The sequence below is a fragment of the Poecilia formosa genome, unplaced genomic scaffold (genome assembly GCF_000485575.1).
Source record: "Poecilia formosa unplaced genomic scaffold, Poecilia_formosa-5.1.2 Scaffold242, whole genome shotgun sequence".
Lineage (NCBI taxonomy): Eukaryota > Metazoa > Chordata > Actinopteri > Cyprinodontiformes > Poeciliidae > Poecilia > Poecilia formosa.
This window is the reverse complement of record NW_006800181.1, coordinates 361,207-378,312: the sequence shown is the minus strand read 5'-3', so window position 1 is coordinate 378,312 and position 17,106 is coordinate 361,207. Positions and strand designations below refer to the sequence as shown.

At 38.4% G+C, this 17,106-nt stretch overlaps 1 protein-coding gene across 2 annotated transcripts in view; it reads left to right on the top strand.

Moving 5' to 3' along the window:
- The first annotated feature begins 986 nt into the window (after positions 1–986).
- LOC103150098 (alpha-1,6-mannosylglycoprotein 6-beta-N-acetylglucosaminyltransferase B-like) overlaps positions 987–17,106 on the top strand; it is a 143,081-nt gene continuing 126,961 nt past the window's right edge. For both annotated transcript variants that reach the window (XM_007569560.2, XM_007569559.2), the window contains exons 1-2: positions 987–1,500; positions 8,579–8,691. In XM_007569560.2, the coding sequence (XP_007569622.1) occupies positions 1,433–1,500; positions 8,579–8,691 (181 nt within the window). In that variant the 5' untranslated portion in view covers positions 987–1,432. The remainder of the gene's footprint in view (positions 1,501–8,578; positions 8,692–17,106) is intronic.

Here is a 17,106-nt window from a genome sequence, read left to right as displayed (position 1 = left end):
AAGTTGACGAGCTGGATAAATGATTAACATGAACTGGTTTCCCTAAAAAGATCTAATTCAAATTTTGCAAATAAACAAACAAAATAAAAACCTGACTCCATTTTTGCTGCATATAACTAGAAAACAAAATTAGCAGAAAAAGAAAGAAAAAAAATCTTCAGCCACTTTTGAGTTAAACTAAACCTACTAAATTATTCTAATTAATTATTAAGATCACCTTACTCATCTAGGTTTTCATGTTACAAGAGAGAAACAACAAATAGTAAGTTTAGAATAGAGGCATTAGATGCTAATGAATTTGAGAAAATAAACAAAAATCCCTTTAAGCTCCATTCGAACAAGATGGCATGTAAACATCACCCTTACAACAACGGCTGTTACATAGCTCCTTTTCATAGGCAATAACAAACTTAACAGTTAGTTATTGCCTGATGCATTTAATTTCTTTTAATTTCTTGCTACAACACAGACAGACACACACATCTTTACCAACCAAAATACTTATGACTGTTCTGAAGTTTTACAAAGTTGATCTAGTTGTTCATAAAGCAGTCAAAATAGCCTTTGTGTTCACTACCGGAAGCTGCACGTGATGAACGGGAAGAAGACCGGAATTAATGTAAATCTTCGGTTCAATTTAAATTAAACTGTTGAGGCAGGATTTGGTAGGATTACATAAATCATATTTTAAAACAAGTATGAAATATGAATGAAAAAGGGTTATTTTTTAAAGAATATATTTAAAACCAACATTGATTTATATTTGAGGTAATATTCTGAAAGATTTTCTGCTTACATTTTATACAGAAATAATACAAAAATCAAAAGAAACTAATAGATTATATACTCTACTGAATTCACACAGTATTGTTTCGTCGCTTCAGAAAACGAGCCTTCTTGTGTGAGGCTATTATTTTGAAAGTATCAACCGGATGCGGTAACCTTTACCTGTGATAAATTACATAGAGATAATTGTAAGAGCAACCAGGCAGAGCAGTCAGAGTCGCGCTGGCTCCACTGAGAAGTTCAGCCCTTCGGGGAGCGCCGTACTCTCACTTTCTACAGAGAAATAAAACGTAGTTTGCAGCAGACACATATTTTATCTCATGGTCTTGACCAGAACGCCGTATTTGTTCAAGACTTCGTTCGGGCGACGCTCTACGGTCACTTCTGTCCTCAGTCATAGCGTCTGCTTAGCGTTGAAATAACGCTATAAAAAGAGGGTGGGGGTGAAACCCGACCCTTTTTTCCTAGTTGCTGAATGAAACTTTCTATCATTCCCCACGGAAGGAGCGAAGACGCACCAGCGGTTACTGAGGATAAAGCGAGCTGGAGGTCGGGGCGGACCGCTGGATGGGACTAAGATGCTCGCTCCGCTCAAGTTCCAGGTCGGGAGGTTAGCAACCATGTCAGCGGGGGTTCGTTTTGGAAAATGATTGCTGGCAGCACCGACGGTAAAATAATGGTCAGAAGATGCCTAGTAACGTTCAAACCATTCAGGTAAGACTAACAAAAAGAACAGAAAATGTGCTTTGTCTTTAGCTTTGTTTGCTTTATGTCTACATTTCAGCTGTATTCCGATTGTTTTTATCTCTTCAGGCTTTTCTGCTCACCACTTTCATGAATTGTTAGCCTTATTTGGGAAGCTTATAATGCAATGCATTGGGATGTGGAGTGAAGGTGTGTGTGCATGTGGACTCCAGATGTTTTAGTTTGCCATCCAGATGATTTAAAACCGCCTCCATATGGAGACACCGACAACAAACAGCTGCAAACAGGGAATTAAGTCTTGTTCTGTAAATAAGGCTGCGCTCCGACTCACTTCCTGACTGTGCGGACAGCTCTCTTCTGCCAGTGTGCGTGGCTCTTGTTGTATTTTAAATACACACACGATGACCTAAAGAGTTGGTACTTTATTGCTATAACCATCCTCCATTAAAAGGCTTTGTTATTTCATACATACACTGATTAACCACAAACCTTAAAGCCAGTGGAGAGTAAAGAGGAGACAGTTTTTCAAACCAGCTGCACTTTAAAGCAGAGGTCTCTGACTACATTCCTCCGGAGTCCTGCAACTTTTAGATGTGTCCCTTGTCCTACATACTTGAATTACATGGTGGCTCTGCATCACTAGGGTGCTGTCAAGCTCTACAGAGCTCTGCTAATGAGTTCATATCAGAGCCAGGTATGCTGAAGCAGAGAGAGATTTAAAGGTTGCAGGACTCTGGCTCTTGAAGAATGCAGTTTGACACCACTGCTTCGGAGGACGGGATTAAATGAATGCATGATAAAAACTGATCTAAAGTGGGAGTCCTCCTGGTACCCAGTGCTTAGGGTTAGGCTACCAGCTCAGAAGTCCAAAGAAGCCATTTTGAGTTGACTGCTTAATTTCTCTTAATATAACACAGTGTTTTTGAAATGATTTCTTTTTTTTACATCACAAACAAAAACCTTTTTAGTATTTTGGAATTTAATGTGACAAGCATACACAGTGGGCTTCATGGAGTATGTGAAGAATAAATGGTTTTCAAAATTTTCCTTACAAACAAATGTCCAGAGTCTGGCATGTGTTTGCGTTCAGACAACCAACGGTCTTCACAAATCACATTGTCAGTGATTTGTAATTAATGCATGTTTTTCTTAGTAAAAATCCAGCTACTCTGTGAAGTCCTCATTATCAGGAAGGCAAAGGAACGCAGCGGGCAGGTCTCAGGGACAGAAACATGTAGAAGAAGAACGTGGCCTGAGCTTTTTGACCGAAGTGCAAAATGTTGTTCTGTGGGGGGACATTTGTCACTGCGCCTCAACACCTTCATTGAGAAATACGGTAGAGGCAGCATCATCCTAGGGGATTCTTTTCTTCAGCAGGGGAAGAAAATCTGAACAGAGCTGAGAAGCAGAGGGTTGGAGCTAAATACTTCTTTTGGAGTCTTGTAGGAAAACCTGTGAAATAATCCAGACTGAAGCAGAGGTTCAGTTTCCAGGAGGAAAACCACTGAAAAATGTACAGTCAACATCTAAATGGAGGGTGTCCTGCAACCTTTAGATGTGTCCTTGCTTTAACACACCTGAGTCAAAAATCAGGTCATTAGCAGGACTCTGGGAAACGTGATTGCATACTGACAAGGTAATTCAGCCATTTGACTCAGGTGTGTTGGACCAGGGACACATGCAACACCAGTTCTTGGACTGTAGTTTATACTCATGTATTAAGGGTTTGTTCCAAAGCATATCCAGATGTTACAATGGACCAGTCTAAGTCCAAACCCAAATCCAAACGAGAATCTGTGGCAAGACTTCAAAACAAACAAGCTTGTGGTATTCGGCAGAGATAAATTATTTAATTTCTAGATGTGCAAAGCTGGTTGAGACATAACCCATAAGATTCGCAGCGGTAATTAGATTCAATGATGCTTCTGCACAGTTTTGACTCGGAGCAATACAATTGCATGCCACAATTTTCTTATTTTTGTTTGCAAAAATAACTGCAAAACGTGTTATTTTTATTTCCATTTCAGACTTAAGCAGTCATTTGTACTCTTCAAATAAAATACATCATTAGGCTGTTGAAAAAACTGGAAAACATTTGTTGAGCATAGATACTGCTATGGGAACGTATGGTTGTAGGAGTCACAATGAATGAAGACTTGTCAGCTTTGCTTGATTGTTGATTCCTACACTTGATTAAACCAAAACATGTTTCAGAATGCAGCCTGGCATGCAGAAACTCCAAGTAATTCACTCCTTTCATGCTATGAATTTAGGACGGTTTTGGTTGCAGGGACAGTTCATGAAAAACAGCGCGACCAAAACCTACGACGGCGCTCCCACATGCCGCGTAAAATACTTCTGGAGGCAAAATCTGATAAATCTTGGTGTGCGGAGAAGCCTGATGGCTGATGGCACATCTCTGCCTCTGATCCAATTATAGAGAGCCGAGCATTTAGTTTAAGCCTGTTAATTAAAGTCTCGTCAGGCAGGACCAGGACCTAATCCTTTCATATCACCTATCTAAGGCCACTTTAGAAAACCAGCTAAATGATATTAGAAGAAAACGATTACCCTCGGACACCATCAGACCAGCTGCGGCACACCCACACTAGCTGCTGCCTTTGTCCCTGCTCTAAATGCATATATCCACACAGGAACCAAACAACTATTCATTTGCCGCAAATGTTATGCTAAGAAAATTACACTTAGCTGAAAAATGAGCCCTTTGTACCGTGTCCTCTGTACAACCTTTTCTATCTTTTCAAACATTTTCCTATGAGTCTCAAGATTTTTTTTTTCTTCTCAATTATCCATTTCACAGAGGATGATGATAAAAAGCAAATAATAGGTCTGCTGAAGTGAGAAAAACAGGTGGTCTAGGTGAGGTCAGCGACTTTAATTTGCAGCTTTCACACACTTTATGTGGACAGCAGATGGTCGTACCGTAAATGCGTAATTCACGCAGGTCTAAAGATTTCTGGATCGTGGCCTCATATTGATGTCGAATAATCTCTGAATTATAATCACTATATTGGCTGGAGTTGCTGTACTGGTTCTCTTTGGCTTTTTGAATATGATTGAGCTATTCTAATACATTCCTCAAAATGCCTGGAAGCAGATTGTATTATATTCCCGTTTCCTGGGAGAGGAAAAGAGGTAAATGAGAGCTCAGTAACTGATGAGATACTTTACGACTTTGACGTAAGCACTCTCATTTCCTCCCAAGTGTTTTTGTCTTTTGTGTGTGAGTGCGTGAGTAAAGAAATACTACAACCAGAAGTGCTCATTGACATGCTGGTACTTGATTTTTAAATCCACTCGGTGAAATCTAGAGAGTGTAATGTCTGTAGTTACATAAGGTTGGCTAACAACCAGATTCTGACAACTACAGTCATACCTGAATAACTGCAATCATGACTAGAAGAGTTTTAGGGCATGTATCGTTCAGCTTTGCATATCTAAAGAATGAAATTATGTTTCTGCAAAAAAAAAAAAAAAAGAGAGAGAGAAACGCTCCAGTTCAGTCAGAGTGGATAGTGAGTATCTATGAACCTCAACATTCAGGTCTTCCTTTGGACTCATAATTGTATTAAGTTCTGGACTTTGACTGGGCTAATCAAACACACAAATATGTTTTGATCCAAACCATCCTGGTTGTGTGTTCTGGGTTGTTGTGCTCAATCAAAAATACATTCAAAATAAAAGCCAGTTGTTATACACAGAACCAGAAAGTAAACAGTCAGGGGTTTTACATTAATGTGGCTCCAGTTATTGTTGATTCATGACTGCTTCTATAATAAATAACTTTTAGTAAGGAAGCAGTTTCCACAGCTAAGTTTGATCTTTCTGTTGCTCTTCGCAATTTTCTTTCACTCGACCGAGACAAATCTTTGTTTTGTGGTCCCTGTTAAGGATCTCTAAATATTTCCAGCATTCAGTATGTGGTGAATTTACTTAAACACAAAAATGACAGTGAGCTACTGTTATTCCAGTGTTAATCCAACTTTTTATTACTGTGGAAGTTCAATGGTTTAATTTTGTCCTAAAGTATCCTGAGTGAAATTAGCTAAAATTTTTAAAATGTTTTAAATGATGGTTTGTTTATATGAGCCTGCTGCCAATATTATTTCCTTTGGACCAGTAAAGACTAGATATATGGTTAACTACAACACACATCATTTCATGGGTTATTGTTCTGAGCTGTGTATGGAAACCCATTTCTTGCAGCATCAACAATGGTAAAAAAAATATCCTCTGACGTTTTGCGTGACTTTGCTTGCTTACCCTTCCAGAAAGTGCCATCAGGCGTTACAGAGGGCCGTTCAACAGCCCTGCCTGCTTCTGATTATGAATAATTCATTTTTGTTCCTGGGTTAAGATTTAAGTTATTGCCACAAAATTCAAATTGTTCTTTCTCAGCTTTTTGTCATCGTGTACATCTCTGTTTCTGCTCTAGTTTATTGCTCTACATCTGGATATTTACAGTGCTATACAAAAGTTTTCATATCCTACGCACTTTTGTTTTTTTCAATACAGTTTGGTTACAGTCGTATCTTTTTTGGATGGCTTTTAATTTTTTTTAGAAGAAGGAATCTGAAAAGTGTCAACTAAATGTCATGTGACAACATTTAAATATGAGCTTTTGTGAAACTATTGCTTTACACTTCCATGTAGACCTGATACTTGAAGGTTTATGTCTACTATTTACAAAAATGTATATTCACTTATTAGGGGATTTCTAAAGGCATTTAGGGGTCTCTGGATTTTACTTTGAGGTATGGGATTAAGGGGGTTGAATTTATATCCAGGGCACATTTTTAAGCTTTTTAGTGTTTTTGGTGGGGTGGGAGGGATTTGAAAATCACCATGCCATTTTCCCTCCTCTTTACAATTATACAGTCTAGCACAGCTTCTCACAGTCCTTTAACTGCTTTCTCTTGCTTCGATAAGCGGTGGAGAAGTAAGCATTTTAAAAGCAGGATTTGACTCGTTAGTCATGGAGGCCGACTGGCGTTTTGTTCACTGGATGAAAATCCCAGGCAGCTTTTCCTTCCTGTTTCACTGAACAGTCTTAACATAATACGATAACCCTTGATCCATAGATGCTGTACAGAGTATCCTAAGTAGGGCAGGATTTAAAAGACCTTCCAGGTCTTTTTAAATCAAAGATCCCAATCCCTTAAGATCTGATCCTCAGAGTCTTATTTTCTTTTCTATTATGGGCTGTAAGAGCCTTTTAAATATAAGATCTACGTTTCAAAGAAGAGCTGAGCAGAAGTTACTGTCCCACAGGCTGATCTGGATTTGAACCAATATTCCAGATGTGTGTTTAGTGTATCAATGTGTGAATCCAGATTAACTCTGCAGTAGGTAACTTTTATGATTTTTAAAAAAGGTTTTTTAATTTCTTAAAACTGTCACCATATCGTAGCAGATTTCAGATGAGGCAGATTTCTGAAAAGGTCAAGCTCCTCTGCTTCTTTCTTGTGGTCCTTCTGACACTTGCAGAAATTCACAGCTATCAAACACTCTTGCGTACATGATGCAGCTTTGCTAATGGCAGAGAAACAGTTTACCGTTACGGGAAAATTGTTTCTCTGTCGTCATTGGTGGCCATTTTAACTAGCCTGTGAAGGAGCTGTACCACAGCAGAGAGCAAGAGGGAAGGTCTGAGCAGCGCATACCCAGCTGTGGGGAACGCTAACACATAAAGTTTTCCTAAGACATGAAGTAATTGTCTTTGAAAGACTTTGGATGGGAGAGTCCATCCATTCCTTTCCAGTCTACATTTTTCCCTAAGGACTCCATCCTTTCAGATCTTCTGCACAGCTTGAAATTACTATTGAGATGTAATTATAATTCTACTTGATGACTTTTGAATCCTGTGTTTTTCTGCATCAACTGCAACTTACCGTATATTAGATAATGTTCCTCTCTCTCACTGACACAATAAAAACAAAGAAGATTAAAAGGATTGAAATGCTTGTTTTGAACTCTACATGTGCAAGGCTTTCCAAATATATTCACATACCTAGAACTGCCTCATATTATGTCAACATTATAACCACAACAAGCTGTAAAGTTGTATTTTATTGGGATTTTATGTGACAGTCCAACACAGGGCTATCATAATGGAAGTGCCTATTTATGAGGTAGTGGGAAATTATTCCAGGGAGTGCTTTTTTTCTTCCTTCAGTGGTGAAAGATGTGGTTCAGCTGCAAACCTACCGAGGCCGTGTGCACTCAAATCTGGCCTTTGTGAAAAAAAAAAAAGACAAACAGTTGAAAGAAAGACATGAACATGACATCATGTTTCAGCTTTGTCATAAAACGGCAGGGAGGAAATGAGAAACAAGTGGAACAACATGTTCTGTTCAGATCAGACCAAAATGAAAGTTCATGCAAAATGCTATGTGCCTTGTAAGAGTGACACTGCACATGACCCTTACAGACGTCCTACAGTGAAAATGTTGTAGTGGAAGCATCATACTGCATCGAGAACACAAAGATGAAAACTTATCAGACTGAAAGAGAAAACGGGTACGGCTAAAAACAGGGAACAGAGCCTGCTAGAAGGTACAAAGGACTACCAACAACCAAGCAAGAGCAGAAACAGAATGGTTTAGATCAAAGTACGTTCATGTGTTGGAATGGCCCAGTCAAAGTCCACAACTAAATCAAGTGAAGAACCAAAGGGAAGACTTTAAAAAATATGCTAACAGGTGTTCTCCCTCCAGTCTGAATGTACTTAGGCTTTTCTTTAAAAGGAGATTGGTGAAGAATTTCAGTTCCATTTTATTCTGTTTCATTTCAGCCTGTAGACTTGCAGCTGCAATCAGAGTTTTGAAAAGTTTAAATACATGAAGCTGAATTCAAATCCACATCACGTTGCTCAGAAATGTATTTGAGTCGTTTTGTTTAAACGTTATGATGAATCGCTGCATCAAATTATGGCCAAAATACATCCAATTTGTGATTGTAACATCAAGAAATATGTTAGTTTAATGGGTGTAGCGACTATGTCCAGTAAATACATTTACCTTTTGCCGTCTTTCATGTGATCTCGCTCTCCTCTCATGTGTTGCAGGATATTTGTGGTGGGAGTGGGCTTCTTCAGCCTGTGTTTTTTAATGACCTCTCTGGGGGGGCAGTTCTCAGCCAAGAGACTGGGAGACTCGCCATTCACCATCCGTACAGAAGGTAATGACAAGTGGTGTGTTTGTGTGTGAGCAGATGCATTTCTCTGACTGCATGTGCATCTTAACTGCACGATTATGCTAACCATGGCTGCATGTATGACATAATTTAACCACGGCTATCCATGTCTCCAATTAGGTAGAAAACGGGATTTTGAAAATATTACTTAAAAACAGTGGATAAGATCCTGGCCATGATGATGTAGATTGATTATTTATAATACTCCTCCTTTCCCTGCTACCACACACATTTTTATTTCTTTTAATTATGATGCTTACCGCTGATGAAAACACATTTACAATTAGAATAATTAAAGTTTCTGCTTCCCTTAACCCTCATATTTTGTCTCATTTCAACATGTTTTATTGGGATTTACATGCTAAACTAATACAAATGAGTGTTTTTTTATGAAGTTGAAGAAAGTCACTTGAACTGGAAAAAATAATTATTTAGCTGATAATGGATTTTTGTCATTTATAGTTGGGGTTGCTGAGCATAAATGCATACCACACATATTTTACTTTCTCATGTTTTCATTTTTCCTCCATTTTAAAATCCTGCAGTACTTTGAGTTGGTCTGTCGCATAAAACCACTATATCGTTTTGTAGCGTTATGTGACAAAATATACAAATGCTGAACGGGTAGAAATACTTCTTCCAGGCTCTGCTTTAAGCCAAAAGCTACCTCTAATGTGTTTCTCTTCTGGTTATTTAGTCACCAGACCATAGAAGTCGTAGTTCTCCTTGAGCAAAAATCAAAACTCAAGTGAGATGTCATTTTACATCGGCAATAAAATCACATGACCAAATGCGTGGGCTGGAATGGTATGGCAAAGATGAAGGACTCCTGATGTAATCTCCTGCTGTGAGAGGTGTGAAGATTGAAAGTCAGAGGTCACGTTTTATGGAGGCCAGCCGGTTCTCACCAGGACTTGTTAAAATAAGAAGCTTGGAGGGCATTTCCACATGTTTGCTGCATGTTTGCATCCCCAGCAGCCAGCCGTGAGTCAGTGTGAGTAGGTGTTAGAGAGACTGCAGAAGATGGAACAAGTGCTGTTTCAGAGTGAATCATTCAGCTGTTTGTGCACATGAACTTGATGTCTTTCAGAAAGAAATATATTAAAGCTTGCAGCAGTACGTGTGTATGTGTGTGTGCGTGTGTGAGCAATAGAGCAACATGGGGATGAATGGCTATGTGTGTGTGTGTGTTGGGGAAAGCCATTTGGGATTACAGTTATAAATTGAGATTTCTAAATCTGTGAGATAAATTAGGATTCATGTGTGCGAGTCGGTGTTTGAGTAAAACGTGCTTGATTAATCAGCCATTCATGTGTTGCAGCAGGAGAAGACATCTGGAGCAAGCTCATTAAAAACTGCACAGTCTCCAGCTGCATCCACCCAAAGGAGTTAACTGTGTGTGTGTGTGCGTGTGTGTGTGTGACTGTGTGTGTTGATGTACATTTTGTTTTTACCACTTATGTGCTTAAATATCTAAAAGCTATGTACAAATGACGCTCCTGCGTCTGTATCTGCTTCACTTGGCTGAATTTGTCTGTACGTTCCCCAGTGCTTCTCCACTCCCCTCTACGCACGTCTCAGGAGTCCACTACCTTTCCTGCCTTTTTCCTCTCGTGTGTGTTTGCGTGCCTGTTCACGTGTGTTTGTGATGAGACGGCTGGAAATTGGCTGTTAAATGGGGCGACGGCAGCGATGTGGGACAAGATTGAAAGCAGGGAGACCGAGAGACCGATCCATCTGCTCCCTGCAATATCAGCTCCGCACAACAACTGGCCTTTGCATTAGGCCGCTACTCGCCACCAGCAGTGCAGTACACACACACACACACACACACACACGCACACACACACACGCAGAGAAAGAGAGACAGAAGCAGATAAAGGCGATAAATGCACATAGTAATTTTTTTTCCCCACATTTTTTTATTCTGCAGGTTCTTCATTTGCGTTTTACTGGGTATTTAATATGGTTTTGACAACATAAAACATTTTGTAGGTTCATTTAGCATAAACATCCTTTGACTGCTGACAGAAAACTAGAAAGCTTTATTTTTCATTTTGTTAAAAGATGATAAGAACATCTATTAATTGGTCATTTTGGTTATAACTTTGGATAGTGACAAAACAGCTGGAGTGCACCTGTAGAAAAATCTTAATACTCAAATGGAGACCAAAGCACTAAAAGAGACAATATATTCGTTTTAATTGCCATATTAAATCTTTCTGCATATTTCCTTGTTATGAGCTTGTAACTTTAAAAAGAACAAATAAGATTTTCAGAAATCAGGATTGTGGAGTTGAAACATTGCAGATATGTCAGCAGTCATTGGAGTGTCAGCAAGTTTTCCAGGAAGAGAAAAAAAAAGTCAGAGAAACTGCTTGCAATATGAAGCTTTTTTCATTTGTTGTTTTTAATGCTTAAAATCTTGATGGCTTGCTCTCTCCCTCCTGGCTGACAAACGGCCCCTCGGCTCTTCTGACAAGAGTCTTAGTCATTCCAAAGTGCAACGGAAAAGCCTTTATGAAGCACATACTCTAGTTTCAACGTGCAGTGAATTGTCCCCTTGAAGATTTAATCAGTTCCGAAAAAGCTGCTTATGTAGGTGCAAATTGTTTCTTTCAGATTTTTATTGTTTCACATTTTTGTGTTTTTCTTTTTCTTTTCTTTAGTCGTTTTCTGTTTTACTGTTGTTGCTTTAAGATTTACATTTAGCTTCCATATCAGGTCACATATTAGAGTTAAGGATCTGATTCACTGGAAGCAGTTTGCAGACTGTCGCAAGATACCTGCTTTTTTATCCACATACAAAACTATGAAAGGTAATCACCAATAAATTGATAAATTGATTTTTGTACTTGGATACATCTAACCACTTTTAATTACATACAAAGGTAAACCTTGTGAAAAGTAAACTATTAAACTTAATAACTTGTTCCATTTTTGGTTACAGCTGGTATGAATTTCTTGTAATAATTGGAAATTAGTCTTTTGTATCACTGTGCAGTAATTTAGCCAAGCTCTTCTTTAAAGTCAGTCACTTTAAGTTCAAGCTAAAGCCTCTCAGATACTGAGTCATAGCATCAGATTTAACTTTGGGCTTCAACTAGGCCATTCCAAAACCTTCCCTCCCACTCTTAGAGGCAGATTTCCTGCTTTGCCTTGGATCATTTTCCTGCTGCATAATATCAATAATTGAAGGCTGGACTTTTTCCTTCAGCATTTTCTGCTGAGGAGCCGAATTTAAAGCGCTGGAGTTTGGGAGCGAAATGTGACTTTTTATTGTATTTGGTCAGTACTTTTTTTTTATTGCTAAATGATGCAAACTGGCTTGAAATGAGACGAGTGAAACTTGCAGAACCTTAGGTGTTTTGGATTCAGTTGTGATCTGCTGGATAAGTTTTAAAATGCACTTAAATTGTTGGGGAGTTTCACCATTGCTCCATGATTTGTATAAAGGTTCTCACTGTGAGCCATTGCCAACCTAACCATTAGAAGGACCTTTGCAGCCTTTTGGAAAACTTCTTGTGTTCTTGAAGTTTTTTTTTTGTTTGTTTTGTTTTGTTTTTTTATTTTTTTTAAAAAAAAAAAGTGTTGCTTTTTGAGGCCTGTTAGCCTGCCTCAGTTTGTAAATGGATAAAAGTGTTTGTTGATCTTACTCAGTTGTGGCTGCTGAAAATGTGGCAAATCATGGTTAACAGTGGACCTGACTGGTGGGGGGGGAGGGGGATTATTTGAGCTATGATTGTTTGATATTAAAATTAGTTAGATAATCTGAAGGGCTTAAGTGTGATAGAAAATCAAAAATGAAAGAAATCTGTAAATGCTATTTTTATAATGCTGTACGTGGATTTTAATGGATTCCATCTAATACTCAGCCATTTGTGTGTGCATGCCACCGATTGTCAGCCACAATGTTGATGCTATTATCGTGTCTTACCTCGAGCTGCATTGATAGCAATTGTTTGGGCATTAGCTGCGTTTCGTTGCCACCTCTTGCGTCTGTGGATTATCAGCTTCCACCAGAGATTCAGAGTGCTGAGTCTTTGCTCAAATCCTCCCTCCGTGCCTCATCAAGAGCTGTGAGCCGGAGATGGAGAACTAAGGGCTCAATATTGAAAATGAAAAAGTGGGGTTTTGTGGCAGGAGGTGGGGAACAGAAATGCATGTCTGTGTATCCGCGAGAAGCATTAAGGTTACATTGATCCCAAAAGAGTCATAGGAGGTTTTTGGCTAAGTTACTGTGGTTAAAAGCCTTGCATTAGAGCTTGTTATGACTTTTATTACACCAAGGACCGCTGGAAGCCCTGAAGCATGTCTCACAGCATTTATCTGTTCAAATATAAAGATTTAAGCTCTTCTTGTCAAATGGACACACATTTTATTAAAGTATTTGCCAAATCATCCAAAATAGAAGCTGTTTGTTTAGTAATAATCCTGTGCTTAGTTTTAATCAGAGTCTCAGACTAATGACTGCTTGACTTGGATTAAAGTGACTACTGTCAGCTGGAAAAAGACTCATGCCTGAGAGATATTATGACTTATGTCCTGAGAGACGCTTGGTGTAGAATTCATACTGAATTATCAGTCCACAGATTTATGTTCCTTATTATTTATCTTATCCTTCTTACAGGTGATTAAGATTTTAACAGTAAACCCAACTCAAGATGAGATTTTATCCAAATTTTGGGAGGAAACAGGAATACCCACATGTTGTTTTCATACATTCATGTAACTCCTAAAATGCTAGTTTGTTAGAACTTAAACAAAAATCCCAAAAAAGGGACACATTTTTCATTTGGGAAATGTAAAATGGTGGTTAAATTCTCACAGTTAGGGATATATTTATTTATAAAAGTAATATTTTTCACAATAAAAATGCTCACCATCACTGAAACGCACATAACTGGCCTCACCAGGCAAATGCTGGGCTGCTGCCAGTGAAAACCTGTTGGTTCGACTCAGACATGGGCTTCGTCTCCAGCGACGACAGCACCAGTGGGTTGTAGGTCTTGTACTGAAAGTGTTGCCAAAGAGTCATTAGCTATTTGTCAATACAGATGTCTTTCTCTCTGTTCAAGTTGAGTGGAGCCAATGTGGTCGTATTGGTCATGGTGCTTCTCTGTTACTAAACCCAAAAATTCATTTTTTTCTATCAAATGTGACTCCATTGAATGAGAAATAAGCAAGCTTTCAAGCTGTATGAGATTAATTGGCAAAACTAATTTCCTTATTTTTCTAACTTTGTGGCAATTTAATTTATTTTGACCACCCTGAAAAATGTAGCGAACTTATAAACCAGATCTTTTTGTGAAAGATAATGTCTCGCTGGTGCTGCTTATTTCTATTAAATTAAACTAAAATAGTGCGCTATCTCAAAGTGCTTCAAATATACCAACAGCTTGTTTGACCTCACAGATTTGGCAGCTACTTGACTGCAGCGTTCCCAGTGCAGCAAACAGATAGCCGCATGTCTGTTGCTATGGTTGTAAAATCCAATGCAAGAAAAATAAACAGATTTCAAAACATACAATAGTTCAAATATTATGTTATTTTAGATTTCAAACAGTAAAGGTATAACCCTGTAGATCAGCATGGGTAAAACTTACATCCCAGTGTCAATAAAAGCTATTCAGCCCATCAATATTTTACCCTTTTTATTGCTTTTACAAATCAATCATGATCAACTAAATTTGGCTCTTTTGATTAAAAAACAAACCACCCAAAAAAACTATTTATCAAAGTGAAAACTTATTTCTGCAAATGTTAGTTAAATTAAAATATGTAATATAAAATAAGTGATTTCATAAAAATTCAGATGCATCTTTGGTTGCTATCAGGACCATCGCTCCACCTGTGCACCTCACACCTTTTTGTAAGAGTGCAACGTCTGAGGAGGGGAATACTTTTCATAGGAACTGTTTTCTCTCATGCACCAGTTTGCAGTTGACTAAACACTGCTGAGGAAGGTTTCACAGCAGTTTTGTTAAATACAGTAAAGATACAGTCTTTGACAGCAGACATCTTGCAGCACACAGACAGCTTTTTACGACTAGCGGGTATCAGTGAAGCACATCATACACCCCCACTCTTTTTTTTTTTTTTTCTATCTCTCACACTGGATGCTCATCTCCAGGTACATTCCCTGCAGTTATGTTTCCTTCCCATCTCTTCATGTCGAACAAATCTGGCATGGCAATCTTCTTCTTGTCGCTGATGCTAGGTGCAGCTGGGGAGTCACTTAGGGAGTCCACTTTATCAGTGCAGTCATCGCCTCAGGGCTCTGAAAGGACAGTGTGTGTGTGTCTATCTGTGGGTTTAACAGTTTATGAGTCTCTCTGGATGACAGTATCAAATAAGTGCCAAATGTATAAGATAGCCAAAAGTGAGCGAGTGAATGTGTTTTTGTGTGTTTGTTGGAGTTTGTTCCTGTGTGTGTGGGGGGGGGAATAATCTCTTTTTGTGTTTAAACTGATCTAAAATAAATCTTCCAAAATCCAAGATTTACTTTTGTCACAGCTTTTGCAGTGTAATAGTAACTAGATAAGATACATTGGAAACTCTGGAGGAGCTGCAGAGATGTGCAGTTCAGGTGGGAGAATCTGTTTAAAGGACAACTGTTGGTTTTCTAGAGAAGATTGGAAAATTGAAAAGAGCTAACGACAGGCTAATCCTGGAATAAAACTAGTTAGAGACTGCCAATACAGAGGTGCACTTTTACATTTTAACCATAAACTTCCAACCAGAGCTATAACGTGACAGCGCTCGAATTTTTTTTTTTTCCTGCGTGATAGCAATGCGCTTCCGTAGCTATGATGTAATGGTTTAAATACAAGCATATTATATGGCCTACTCAAAGCCCAGACTTAAATCCTATTGACAGTTTGTAGGGTGATTCAACAGCTGACGTTCAAAGATGCAATCTGACGTGGCTTGACCCATTTTAAAAAGAAGAACAAAAGATTTCAGACTTGATATTTTCTAAGGAGGCAGCTGCTATTTGCAGCAGCAGTTCCAGTTAGAGCTAGAGTATGTAACTTTTATGAAATATTTTTTACATATTTATTAAAGCCGTCACTATGTCCTGAAAGTATGGCACGAGACAGATAATCTGTGAAAAAAAAAAAATCTCCTCTGCCTTCTTTCAATGCTCCAAGTGCTAGCTAGAAACAGCCAATAAGAGCCCGGAGGCGGGTCTTAGCACTTGTCAGTCACAATCTCGTATGGCGCTGCTCATCTCCCTTCCCATTTCCCTTTCCTCTCTACTACCGCTACACCTTTTTTCGCATCAGGAGATCCTGTTGTAAATGCTCAGGCTAGTTAGCATAGCCACTGACACCAGCAGATAAACAGTGTTCCTGTAATACTAAGTTGTTGTTTTTTTTTTTACCATTAGCACATGTTAGCATGAATTAAGACACTCCTCCTGCCTCTGATTGGTTGTTTTTGGTCTGGAGCTGTGAGTTTGATAATTTAACAGGTTATCTTCCTCATAACAAACTGTCAAAACATGGTGAGAGCGTTAACAAATATGTAAAAAGCATATTCTACATTAAGTTACATACTGCAGCTTTAAAGGTGGTTGGACAGAGCATTGACTCAGGAGGCTAAATGCACAAAATAACTTGAGATTTTTGCAAGAATAAAAATTTAGAACGTAATTTTTTTTTCATTATTCTGCAATTAATTCACAGGTATTCACTATTTTGATCTGTCACATTAACTTACAACTACTGATGCCAGTAGGAAATTGCTTTTTTCCTATAAAAAGGGAGAGACACGAGCAAATTCAACAGATTTTTTTTGCTCAGCATGTGCATGCACCTTGAAGCTGTGATTAATGGAGATCTCAGCTACAGTCGCTGGTGTTGGATTTGCAAATTAGGAAATCTCCTGTAGATGCAATTCAATACTTTACTTGTCAGCATACCATTAACAAGGCTTTACAAATGATTTCTCTTGAAAAATCGCATTACTGCACAGACACGGGGAAGTGGATCAGAACTACACTGTCAGTGAGTTTCAGAACTAAAGTGTATAAATTACAACTTAAAGACTTCTTAATGGCAGCTTGGACAGAAGATATGTTGTTGCCTTCCTCAAGATTGCAGAGTTGCTCCCTGATCTGCTTCCAAAATTGAAGCCAAAAACAGCTAAGTGTCCTAATTAGAATAAAATGCAAATAAATTAACTTAACTGGATGGTTTAAATGGTTTACCTTCATTTCAAAGATAACCTTTTAGAAAGAAACCATTAAGATAATATAATTACATTAAGACATTGCTTTTTTATCATGTGTTATTATTTTATCTCATACATATAAACAGAAAAAAATCAACCTCAAGCAGTGACACATTTCTGCTTTTCACTCTGGATCTGACATTACCATGATAAGTTGGCAGG